Source organism: Bos indicus x Bos taurus, chromosome 4 (assembly GCF_003369695.1).
Source record: "Bos indicus x Bos taurus breed Angus x Brahman F1 hybrid chromosome 4, Bos_hybrid_MaternalHap_v2.0, whole genome shotgun sequence".
Classification (NCBI taxonomy): domain Eukaryota; kingdom Metazoa; phylum Chordata; class Mammalia; order Artiodactyla; family Bovidae; genus Bos; species Bos indicus x Bos taurus.
This window is the reverse complement of record NC_040079.1, coordinates 105,366,460-105,379,218: the sequence shown is the minus strand read 5'-3', so window position 1 is coordinate 105,379,218 and position 12,759 is coordinate 105,366,460. Positions and strand designations below refer to the sequence as shown.

Sequence of the window (12,759 nt, the reverse complement as noted above, 5' to 3'; positions counted from 1 at the left end):
GCGTCCAAACAGAGAGGGCTCCAACCTCCCCACACGAACACACAGTGGGAAATTGCTTCAAGATACTTACAGTTAGGGCTTTCTTTCCCCAAACTCTATCTGAGCCGTGAACTTTGGGAGGGAAGGGGGAGTCCTGGGTGTCAAAAATCTTCATTGCCTCGAACCCGGGGAGATCAGAAGGGTAATAATCGCAGGCCCTGCGCTCTGTCTGGGCCTGGTTCTGGCCGCCCAGCCTCGCGCCCAAACGGGGGCCCCAGGTGGATCCGCGTCCCCATCCCTACCTCCGCCTCCTTCCCCCACCCTTGTCTAGGGCCACGGAAGTGGGTGGGGGCGACACTGTGCAGCCACCGTCGAGTCCAACTCGGGCTGGCTTCAATGAAAGCTGGCAAATCCGGCGAGTCTCGCAGAAATTTTCTTCGACCCTAATTCAATTTTAAAGCGGATTTTTACTATTAAAAACGCTGCCGAGCAACACATTGAATTAATCTGACTGTACGGTTTTAATTACAGTGAGGCTTTCTGTACAAATCTGTACAAGACAGTGGCTGGCTCGGGGAGGATCTCTGCCTCCTGAATTCCATTATCTGTCCCCACGCCTTACGTTCCCCGCAGACAGCGGCGCGTGGGAGCCAGCTGCGGGCGCAAGCGGTCCTGTTGCCCTCTGCTTCTGCCCGCCCTCGGGCTCCTGTCCTCCCCCGGCCCTTCTTTCATCCCAGCCTGAAGGAGAGCCCTGGACGCCCGCCTGTCTGTTGGCTGCACTGATACCCCGAAAGGCTAGACTGGCTTTTAAACTCTTGGGCCCAAGACTTTTGAGTCTCCAGAGCCTCCTTCTTAAAATGACTCGTTGTAAAAAAAAAAAAAAAAATGACTCGTTGTTCCGGGGAGGGTAACCGCTTCTGTAACTTTTGAAAGTGTCCTCCAGCTTCAGCTTGGCAACGTGATGCCCTAGGTGTTTGAAGGAAAAGCAGGCTAAGGGGCAGGGGGCAGAGGGGAGAAAGAGGTAGAGAAAAGGAGTAGGTGGGCCAGCAGGTTTGCTGTCCTGGTGTCCCCCTAACCCTCCCCAAACGGGGCTGTTTTGATCCGCCTTAGTTTTATTTGCTGAACAACTAACATTGTGGGACAGTGATCCCCAATGTACAGGATGGGGAAGAAGATCTGATGAGAGGTACTCTCAAAATGAAGCAGACTCACACTCATTCTCCTGCTCTTGTTCTCCTTCTCTAACTCCCTTCTTTCTATAGCTTCTGCTTTTCCACTCTCTCTGCTTCCCCCCTCCACAGCACCTATGGGAAGAAAGATGATGAACCCAAATATGAACCCAAACGTGTGCCCAAAGCAGCAAAGGCATTGAGCTCCGAGGGAGGGGGCTCCCTTGATGCAGAGGGAGGGAGCATTTTTGCTCTCTGTACAAAATCAGTGAAAACTACTGAAAAATACTATTTCATTTCCCTGGATTGGGATGAGGGGGGAGGCTTTCTTTTTCTGAGATTTATGTAAAAAGGATTTTATTTTGAACAAAAGAGAAAAGGCAGAGTTAGGGGAGTGAATTTAATAACCCTTACTTCTAAGGGCTCTCAAACTAGTTGTACTCTAAGGAAAGTTTTGCTAAAAATCTAAGAAGTTATCTTTCCTTTTATTGGGATGTTAGAAAATAAAGGGAATATGTATTGGCATGAGCATGAAACTCACCAGAGCATTGACAACTGAAGGGTAGTCAGGTATAGAACAACTCTCTAATGAAAATGGTTTTTCTTTTTCTGTTGTAAGTAGAGAATCATCTAAGAACTCACATGATAGTAAGAAGTTCCCATCCCAGGTTTTCTGAGAAGTTGTCCCAAGCCTGGTTCTCCCTTAATGTTGAGGCATCTACTGTGACTTTGTTATTGTTACTGCTGATGAAGGGATGCAGGAATTAAAACAGAGGGTGCTTCAAGGCATTTAGGAAGACGCTTGGTCAGCTATATTAACTCCTTATTATGCCTAAAAATAGTCTGCCATTTCCTGTTGATGCTTGTTCCCTGCCACTCACTCAGGGCGGCATTTATCCTCCAATGGTCAGGGGTCCTGGTTTCCAAAGACTGCCTTGAATGAAGCTGACTTCTAACATCTCTGCCTTCCCACTTCCCCAGCTGCAATTCTCAGCAAGGCAAATATGAGGGGCTCTGCTTTGGTTTATCAACAGATTACAAACAGCACCTTACAGCACAAACAGCATCTAATTCTAATCTATTAATAAGTGCTGAAACATTGTTGAGTTCTTTTTTTCTTGGACTGAGAGAAAGAAGAGTATTTGTGTATGAGAGATATGGGGTCCTAGGCTTGATAAAAGAGAGGAAGAAGGGGAAGGAGGAGGGAGAAAGACCGCATACAATCTTCAAATTGAGGAAGAAAGAAGTAAGTATTGTTTTTCCCCCCTGGATCCATACTAGGCCCAGTATATTGACTCTCTCTGTTAAGAAAACTTTGGATGATCACAGAGCCTGGAAATGTGGTCAGGGAGAGGCAGAAGGTGTTGAATTTGAAAACCTGGAGTCGGATTTGAAACCTGGAGTTGAATTTGAAAACCAGGTTCAAAAAGATCTGGAAAAGGAGCTTCCAAGTTAAGACATCCTTAGTTGATTGTCTCCAAACTGGACAGTCTAGAAAAAGTCTGTGAAGCCCCCAGTAGGTGTCACCGGTCCTTGCCATCCGTGCTGTGGTCTTCTAGCTAACTGTTCTCAGGCTCGGGACTGGATAGAGGAGAGAGATGTTGTCCTCAGACTTCAGTGAGCCTCTTTCTGCAGAAGGGGTAAACAGGGACCACTTTCTAGTTGCTTTTGGGGGAAGCCTGGGAGCTGAGGGTGCTAAGACGGCATTATAGTTTTATCCCTAGAGAAAACAATGCCGTAATAATTAGTGCTTTCTTGACTAGTCTGACACTTTTGACTCCTCCTGAAGATACCATCACTGGCCTGGGCCAAGAAGTTTGGAAAAGGGCAGCTCTCATGTTCCCCCCTCAAGCTTTCCCAGGTGTATGTGTTGGGAGAGGGGGAAAAAGGTGCCTGGGTTTGCAGGATATGAAGCACTCTTTTCCTACACATGTACACAAACAGAATTTTACATTGAATGGGTAAAGACTAGCAAGAATCTTTTTTTTTTTTTTTCCTACTAATGTCTCCCGTTGAGAAGGGGGTTTCTTAGCATGGCCATGTAAATTAATACCGAGTTATTTCTTTGAATTCAAAGGCTATTTATCCAGGTCTAATTTCTTTAGAATTAACGTGATAACTGAGCCCAACTTAGCAACCAAAACCAGTCAGGCCCTGCCTGGCTTGAATGTACTTCTACAGCCTGAGGAGGCTGCAAACCCTCCACTGGCCCCAATCTACTCCTTCACCCATGTACTGCTGCAAACACTGGTCCATCGATAAAACAGAAGGGGACTTTCCCACCCAAAAAGTACCCTCCTCTCACAGTGGCCTTGGGCATGCTGACCCCCACACAGGGTCCTGTGCTGGCAATCAGTTGGTATTTCTCTCTAAATAACACTGACAGCTGGAATACAAGCCCCAACACCTCGATGTCTTAAAAAGCAAAAGGCAGTTTAGGCCTCCAACCCTGCCTCTTTAAACTTTTTAGTGAATGTGACCCTCACCTCCTATAGGCCCTAAAAGAGCCTGAGGTCTCCAGATCGCTGGCTTTACTTCTATTTTGAATGATAAAGACTTGTTAGGCCTCACCTGCGCTCCTCCTCCCACCACTCCCCCAGGGCTGGCTCGGTTCCCCTGCCGGCAAGACAAAGAGGTCAGAGCCAGGACCCGGCTGGTGGCCAGCATGGCGCAGGGGCCTGGAGCCCCTGAAGTGGGCGCCTTCGCTTGGAAGCCCTGAGGAATCTGGGAGTTCTTGACTCTCGAGGATGGGCTGGAGGTGCCAGCTGGACGGGAACAAACCAAGGGTGACGAGCCTTAGCTCACTACTGCCGCTCAAGACCCTGGGTGAAGGACTTAGCCTGCTTTATTTGGAGAGAAGAGAAGGCGGGCAGCCTGCAGCCAGCCACTGAGCCCCAAACTCCTCGCACCGAGACTGATGGCAGAGGCCACACGTGGCAGCCCCTCCGCGTGGGCCACCTTGGCACGCTGTGTGGGGCCACGCTAGCTCTTCCCAGGACTCGCTGGAAAGCCCAGTGCTCAAGTCTGCAGTTCGGATTCTACCCTGCAAGCGCGCTTAGAGACCTCAGTGATGCCGGGTTGGTCCCCTCATAGTTGGTTCCGCTCCCCAGCCCTTGGCTGTCTGAGCCCACTCTGGGTCGCTCAGTAGGTCTTTACGCAAAAACTGCCACCTCGGTGCAGTTGCACACTTGCTTCTCTGGGACACAGGGTTGAGATTTTATCCTCTAATGGGGGAGGGATAAGAGCCCTGTAGCTACTACTCAAACATTTCCAGCCCTCCGTGCTTTCTCGGGTATTAAGAAAACGGGGAAAAAAAGAAAAAGAAGAAATCCTTTGCTAATAAAGGCTTCTATGCTCTGGATCTGGTGCCCAGTGAGGGGGCCTTGACGGGCGGCCACAACCCGCCCGGCTCCGGGTGCCGCCAGAGTCGGAGGGAAGCCGGCAAGGAAGGCAGAGCACCTGCGAACAGAAAGAAACGCACATGCACAGGGGCGGGGGCCGGTAGGGGGGGCCTTCACCGTGTTAACAGCAAGCTGCAGGGTATAAAGCAATAAAACTGCCACGTCTACCTGCTGGCTTTGAGGACCTTACAAACAAGCTCGGCGCGCAGCCCGGGTGTACCGTGCACACACCAGGGGAGGGAGGAGAAGACCTTCTCTTTCTCTGACTTTCCCTTCTCCACCGCAGTCCCCGACAGATGCACACCCTACACACATCTCCCCCTCACCCAGCCCACCTTTCATTTTCCTTGGAGCTTTTTTGTTGTTGTTTTAATTCATTGCCGATTTGTAAACGCGTGGATCGGGTTACGGGTTCGCGTGTTAAAGCGAACCTCTTGTTAAAAGGAGGGGAACAAGGCACGCCACTTAAAAATGAATTCAGAGTTACTGAACCGGCTCCCAGGACTCCAAAAGTTAAGCGCAGCAGGCTAGGAAAGGGAGGGGGAGAGGCGACTAAACGCTGCTGCCCTGAGAACCTTGGAAAACTCTCGGGCAGCCAGTTTCAGGTCATCTGATAAGATGGAGGAAGGAAGGAAGGAAGGAAAGAAAGAAAGAAAGAAAAAGAAAAAGACAAGCTAGTCTAGCCCTGCCTTGAGACCCGGGGCTGGGAGCTGGGAAAATCAATTAGCATAAGCCGCTATCGGTCCGCGCAATGAGTTGGAGCTGCGGGTCTGCAGTCATCTTTTCTGAAGTTACCGGACGAATGGCACCACTAAATTCTCCGTTTCTCAGGTCCCTTGGGTCACCCATCCTATGGAGTTCAAGCGAGGAGGGTGCAAAGAAGGCTCGCGTAGTTTTCCCAAAGGCAGACCTACAATAGTCCCCACAACCTCTAGACACGTTGGCCCGGAGTTGTTAGATTGTATGTTTCTTGGTGTGGCCAAAGGCTTGGGGCTTAGATCTATTCGCAGACTAAAAGCTGGCGCCGAGCCCATAGGGGTCTGCATGCCTTGCCCACGCAGTCCCGGTCCACTGGCACTGCCGACTCCCGGAGTCTCCCCGAGGTCCCAGGACCCTGACCCAGGCACCACCCAGCCTGCCCTCCTCGGCGCCCGATCCCCAGTCCAGCTCTCCTACCTGGTGGCCGGGCCTGAGAGGCATGCTCGGGCTCTGCTGACTCTGCTCAGTCTGGAGATTAGAGGGAGAGAGGCTAGATCCGCAGCCCTGGGCTGCTCCGAACTTAATGTCTTTCCCCAGTCCATCTTTGAAAGAGAAGTGGTTCTACCACCTGGATGTGCGGATATAAATCCCCTTGCAAATAATAAATGGATTAATAATAACAAGGTATGAAGTTCTTTTTATAGAAAAAAAGGAGAGAATTGAAACTAAATGCGGCAGTTAGACAACCATTTTGATAAGAGGATAATTGAGGCGACACTGGTGTATAATTAGAGGATAATTTATGCTATATCCACTTTTATTCCACCTCCCAAAATAAACCCAGTCCATAATCATTACAGGCAAATTGTTCTGAATTTTATAGCAGCAATTTGAACAAAGTACTGCAGTTAATCATGGGAGATTTTTGTGTATTCCTGATTAGAACTCTAATTGCCTCCTTCCAGAAAGTAAAAATAACTGTAAAACGACTCTATTTTTATCATTAACAATGTTGACAATAAAATAAAATCAATTGGAATTGTAATCGAGAGACAAATTTAGGACGAAGGCACTTTTACTTGGGTAGTTTATATTGTAATCAAGATTTGCCAAACCACTAACCGCATGTATCATTTGCATATATTTGAAAGCATTACAGTAGCTTCTGTTTTCAATAGGAAAAAATGCATTACTGTCAGTCCTCCAACGACGTGCTTTCAGAAGAAGCTGCTGCGTTCTGAGGGGAAAAAAAAGATTTCTCCCCCTTTTTTGTTCACTATATAGGAAATACAGCCTGAAACAGCAAGAACCTCGCCAGAACAGTGTTTAATTTTTCTTCTTCTTTACCCCCTCACCCCACCCCACCCATGGGGTCGGTACCAGGTGTGGGGCTTTTCTTCCCTTTGTGGTTTCAATAAAGTACGTCTAGAAAAATCCACGGTGACAGGGCGCTCCCGCGGGACTGCAGGGGGACTGGGGGCGGGGTGGGGGTAGGTCAAGGGAGGGACCCCTGCTTTAAATGCAGAGGGCAATGCTTCGGAACACAGGCAGCCTGCTAGGGTGCGAAGGGACTGCGAGAGAGCAGCCCTCTGCCAGGCAGTTCCAAGGCTGCGGTATTGGGAACTGAGGCTCCGGGTTTGGGGGTGCGAGCTGCGGCGGGAGGCGTCGGCGACCGGCCGGGCGGAGGCAACTCCCTCCTCGGAGGCAACTCCCTCCTCGGAGGCCCCGTGCACGGAGCCGCGCGGCCCCCGGCTGCAGCTCGGGGCAGGGATTGGAGTTGCCGAAGGTAGGCGAAGAACTCGGCGAGCGGCGCACACACCAGTGGAAGCCGTGCGCCTGTGACGTCAGGGGGCGACTGACCAATGGGGAGGCGCTGCCCTTTGGAGACAAACCATTCGACTCGTGGCGTCTGCATCAAGTCTGAAAGCAGACGCGCAACTTTCGCAGAATCCACCTTAAAATCTCTGCCTTAAACTGCACCAGCCCCCAAAAAATCCAAGGGGGGAAAAGAAGGGGGGGAGAGCAGAGTCCCCCCTCCCCCCTCTCCTCTTCCATCCCTCCCCCTTCCTCCTCCCTTTGAGTTAACAAGGCCCCGCTCACTATATCTCTTTATATTAAAAATATATATATTAGAGAAGAGCGAGGGAGAGGGAGAACCACCTCCGCCCCCTCTTTTTTTTTAAAAAATTTTTTTAATTTTTTTTTTTTTTTTTTGCAAGGATCCCAAGAGCTAAGGTGGCTGCAGAGGGGAGAGCGGCGCGAGCCAAGTGGGGGAGGGTGGAGGAAACCCGGGAGAAGGCTTTCTCCAGCCCCCAAAGTTTTGATGATGACCATGACTACGATGGCTGACGGCTTGGAAGGCCAGGACTCGTCCAAATCCGCCTTCATGGAGTTCGGGCAACAACAGCAGCAGCAGCAACAGCAGCAGCAGCAGCAGCAACAGCAACCGCCGCCGCCGCCGCCGCCGCCGCACTCTCAGCAGAGCTCCCCGGCCATGGCAGGCGCGCACTACCCTCTGCACTGCCTGCACTCGGCGGCGGCGGCGGCGGCGGCAGCCGGCTCGCACCACCACCACCACCAGCACCACCACCACGGCTCGCCCTACGCGTCGGGCGGCGGCAACTCCTACAACCACCGCTCGCTCGCCGCCTACCCCTACATGAGCCACTCGCAGCACAGCCCTTACCTCCAGTCCTACCACAACAGCAGCGCGGCCGCCCAGACGCGAGGGGACGACACAGGTGAGAGGCCGCTGGGGCAGCTCGCTTCTCCCGCCTCCCGGCTGCCCCCCACCCCGCCCGCCCGCCCCGCTCACTTCCTCAATGCCCAGGCCTCCGCCGGCCCCCTCCCCCAGGCGGCCCGGCGCGCCCCCGGCCAGGCCTGGTGCGCGCCCGCTTGCCTGGCGCCTGCCTGCCGGCCTCGCAGGGCCGGGCCCCTTCGCGCCGCCCCGGACCCTAGGCTTCCCTGCGGCTCGACCCGCCTCGCTCCCTCGTCTCCGGCGCGTCGCTCGGGCCGCGCCTCCGACTCGGCGCAGGCTTCGCTCGACCAACTGGCCCGCACTGCGCTCTCCAGCCCGCAGGGTCTGTGCGCCCTTTTGCCTCTCTCCTCCCCTCCGGGTTTTGACCCACGTTTGGCAGGACTGGGGACATTTCTAGGCTAGAATTGGGGAGCGTGTTTTGCTCTCCCACTTAGTCCGGGCAGCCGGTGGCCTACTTTGCGTGGAGCGCTGGTGCGCTTCGGTGACCCGGGGGGAAGCTGGCATGGCCTCCGGCTCTGGTTAAGCTGGTGACAATTGGGCTCTCTCCCGCGGACTTTGAGATGTCTCCCACCCCTACTTCTTACGGGGCCCTCTCCCTTGGGTTTGTGATAGCTGCTGGCTACTCCTTTGTTCGTGGAAGTGAAGCCCAGGGCTCAGCACTCGTGGGGGACAAAGTTGCCGCGTGAGGCTCAACCCGCTCCGGTGCTGATCTGAGCCTCTGGTAGTGTTTTGTTTGGGTTTTGGTCCCTCTCGGCAGACTCATTTTCGAACACACCGAGGTATCTTGATGCACCCGGCTTCGAGCTAGTGACATCACGCCAACTGGCCGCAAAATCACTAGGGTGCAAGCACAACCGAAGGCACTGTAAAGCCAGACCGAGGGGGCCCTGCTCCTCGGCGGAGAGAGCAGCCGCCCCGCGGCGCCGCGCATCCCGGAGAGCGGCCGGCGCCGCCTCCGCTGCGGCGGAGCTAGGCTGTTTGCACCTCGGCCCAGGGCGCTCCCTTCACCCAACCACCGCACGTTATTTTAGAGCCAGAGTCAGGGTCTGAAAGTAGCTTTTGCAGCCGCCGGGATTACCCGGGCACTGGGAACCCAGAGAGGTCAGGATGGCTTGGGGACGCTTCGAGGAAACTGTTCATGGCTTTGAAGAGTCTCGGCACAGGCCAGGCCAAGCTCGGGGAGACTGCAGCAGTAGCCTCACGAGTGATCACTCCTCTGAATCCTTTGCTTGCAGATCAACAAAAAACCACAGTGATTGAAAATGGGGAAATCAGGTTCAATGGCAAAGGGAAAAAGATTCGGAAGCCTCGGACCATTTACTCCAGCCTGCAGCTCCAGGCTTTAAACCATCGCTTTCAGCAGACTCAGTACCTGGCGCTTCCCGAGAGAGCTGAACTGGCAGCTTCCTTAGGACTGACACAAACACAGGTAATTCCAGAGAAGCCCTGAAATGCTGACCCTCACTTGCAGATCGGGCAGGGAGCTCATCAGGAGGAATTCTTGGCCTAGTCAACCAAAGATGGAAGGAGCTTAATGACAAATGCCTTTGCTCCAGTTATGCACTTTTCTGGGACAACACAGTTTGGAATAAATGACCTGGTATTGAATACTGGATTGGATTTGCACATCCTGCCCCCCGACCCTCAGCGACCCCACCCCAGCCTAGTTCCTTTGGTGGTCAAACTCGTTATTTAATCAAGTCCTATTCCAGTAGAGCAACACAAAAGAGAGCAAACAAGTAGGAGAAAGAGAAAAAGATATTCAGACCAGGTGGGCAGTATAAGACCCATGTTTCTTAAGGATCCTTTTGTGGGCCCTGGGACTTAAAGAGGATTTTAACTCATTGACATTGAAAGAATTATGAAGTAAAAAGGATGGGTTAGCCAGACATGCACAGGTTCCAATAGGATTTGGTAAAGTGACCAAGGTGAAAACTGTTCATCCTAGGATGGGTGAGGTGAGTCTTTCTGAAAATTGTCCTCAGTTCAGTTGGTTAAATCATCCTGGTTGACTGGCTGGTGCAGGCTAAGGAATCTGGATCACAGAATTTGGGCATAATGGCAGAGCCGGAGATCAAAGAGGAATGTGCCCAAATTATAGCAGATGAAGCCTCGGTTAAGTACAGTTGCTGAAGTTCTCCGGTCTTACTAATTTGAAAGACATATGGGGCATTTTAGACTTCACAGGAAGAGGTTTTAGGTAGGTATATTAGGACCCTTGTCATAGAGCCAGGCTGCAGACACCTGAGGTTTTTGTCCCTGTCAATTAACTTGGCTGCATGGGGTGGTAGGCCTCATCTGAAATGGATGCTCTTCAGCAAGGGGACATCAGGTCTCTGAGACCCTGGCTGGGGACTGATTGTGTGCTGAGACTGAGACTGACTGTCTCAGCACAGATGCTCCTTAAGCTCTTTCTTTTCAATTCAGCCTGCTTTCTCTCACCATGATGCCACTGGAAATATTTGGGGTTTGAGATGAAGGGATTCCTGCTATTCAGTAACTTGTACTCCTTTTGGAAAAGCAGATTCCTAAGGCTAAGTAATTTTAAAGGTAAATGAAGCTGTACCATAGAAGGTCCTTCTTCACATAAAGTAGATCTGGGATGTTAGCTTGGATACGCTCCTATCCTAGACTCCTGGTTTGCATTTAATATTCAGGAGCCCTTTGACTTTTAGTGCCTGCTCTAACAATCATGACCACAATTTGACTAAACAACATACCAAGTAGGGAATGAATGAGGCACAGTCACTCATTGCTGCAGGATTATGTCAGAAGAAAGGTGCTCCATGTACAGTGGGTGGCATATGCAGTGTATGCCTATGTATGTATATTCAACGCGTTTGGGTTTTAAACTGCTCTCAGTCGTTTGCTCAGGGCACATCCAGACTATTAGAGGAAGTGCATCCAGTTAGCTTCAATCTGAAAAATTCACGGTGTAAAAATCCTCCTTTAGAGTTTGAACCTGGCTATCTCCTTGGCCTTTATTCTAGTTTTATTCTTATGCTGTTGTTTCAAACCTAGGCTTCTATCTAACTGAGAAGTTACAATGACTTTAGGTATCCCGACAAGATACCAAGTAAACGGCGGGCGGGTAGGGTGGGGTGGGGTGAAGTGGCGGGGAGAGGGGAGCGGCTAGAAAGAAGTGGAGGAAGGCGGGGTCTTGAGGGCTTCGCGTTGGCGGGTTGTCTTTTTTTCTTTTTTCACTGTAGGCACCGGTTCAATGTTTTTCGGGCCTAATGATCGCTGCTGCGTTTCTTTCTAGGTGAAGATATGGTTTCAGAACAAACGCTCTAAGTTTAAGAAACTGCTGAAGCAGGGCAGTAACCCGCACGAGAGCGACCCTCTCCCGGGCTCCGCGGCCCTGTCGCCGCGCTCGCCGGCGCTCCCTCCGGTGTGGGACGTTTCCGCCTCGGCCAAGGGCGTCAGTATGCCCCCCAACAGCTACATGCCCGGTTACTCTCATTGGTACTCCTCTCCACACCAGGACACGATGCAGAGACCACAGATGATGTGAGTTATTCAAGGGCAAAAGATACCCTAGGGCGACGTCTGAACAAGGCAAGGAGGATCCGGGACCTGCTTGCATCTGCCAAACCGAGCCGAAGGAGCAGGCTCGGGAGAACTCTTACGTGTGGCCAGACTGGGCGCTTGTTCCCTTCTCTCTCCTCTCCCATCCCCTTGGTCTCTCTCTCTCATACTCTGCCTTTTTCTTTTTTTGCCTCCCTCCTTCCCGCTTTTCTTTTTAAAATTCCTTTCTCCACCTGCCTTTTCCCTTGAGCAGCCTCAGTAATTGATTTTGAATCTTAGAGAGAGAGAAGGAGAAACAGAGAGAGAGAGACTGGTTTCTAAGCCAGTGCTCCTGAAGCCTCTCACTGTAAGGATATTTTCCCTCACCCCTTGGGATCCAGGCTCTGAGCCTCTTTTTCTCTTTGGGAGTATCCATCAAAACAACTTTTTAAAGCAGACATTTTCCCCCACCAGAAGAATCTGTGCAAACATGGCAGCGTTTTTACTTGTTTAATGAGCTTAAGACATTACATGATGAAAAAGAAGCAGTTTGGACTCCTGCATTTTTATTTACAATCCCAGACTGACAAAAAAAAAAAAAAAAAGAAAGAACAGAAAAGAAAAAGAAACCCTAACAGCCCTTCTCTAAAGAAAAAGGAAAAATCGGCTGTAAGATTAGAACATTGCCACGAAAGGAATGCTGCATGTTTTATCAAAATGCAATGAGCAAGAATGATGATTTAAACAAAACAAAACCACTTTCCCTCCACCCCTATCCCCAAACCCTGAACTGCAATCAGGAAAGACAGAGGAAACAACCAAAATCACCATTCTATTGCTTTGATATCTTTACTAGGTGAATTGGTGGCATTCACTAAGCTAATAGGGACATTTATATCAAGAAACATTTCTGTATATATTGTTGAATTTTAGTTGTACATATACTTTGTATGTTTTTGTCTTTCATATATGGAGTAAAAGCCAAAATGCTGAGAGTGTCCGGTCTATTTCTCTTTGTGTGTCTCTGTCTTACCACCCCCTTTCCCTCCCCCCAGTATATTTTCTATCACTCTTAAAAGAATTCCTATTTCCTAATATGGGAAACCCTATGTATAAACATCAAGTGCCTGCAAAGATATCGGTTTGCAGCACTAACCTTTGTCTTAAGTACTTTAACCGTAGATGTTTTCTCAAGTTCCTTTATATATTCTATTTTATTATAATTTCTACACATTTATCTATTTTT

At 50.7% G+C, this 12,759-nt stretch overlaps 1 protein-coding gene and 1 long non-coding RNA gene across 3 annotated transcripts in view; one reads left to right on the top strand and one right to left on the bottom strand.

Moving 5' to 3' along the window:
• LOC113891707 overlaps window positions 1-12,759 on the bottom strand; it is a 53,571-nt gene that overhangs the window by 38,098 nt on the left and 2,714 nt on the right. The window contains exon 1 of one of the 2 annotated variants that reach the window (XR_003510862.1): window positions 5,726-7,477. The exons of the other annotated variant lie outside the window; for it this stretch is intronic. This is a non-coding gene — a long non-coding RNA (uncharacterized LOC113891707). Of the gene's footprint in view, window positions 1-5,725; window positions 7,478-12,759 lie in introns of those variants that run through there. 2 annotated transcript variants of the gene reach the window in all.
• Window positions 3,780-12,509, top strand: DLX6 (distal-less homeobox 6). Its single transcript, XM_027540103.1, has 4 exons — window positions 3,780-4,225; window positions 7,468-7,989; window positions 9,242-9,435; window positions 11,269-12,509. The coding sequence occupies exons 1-4, from the start codon at window positions 4,219-4,221 to the stop codon at window positions 11,518-11,520; spliced, it is 975 nt and encodes a 324-aa protein (XP_027395904.1). The 5' UTR covers window positions 3,780-4,218; the 3' UTR covers window positions 11,521-12,509.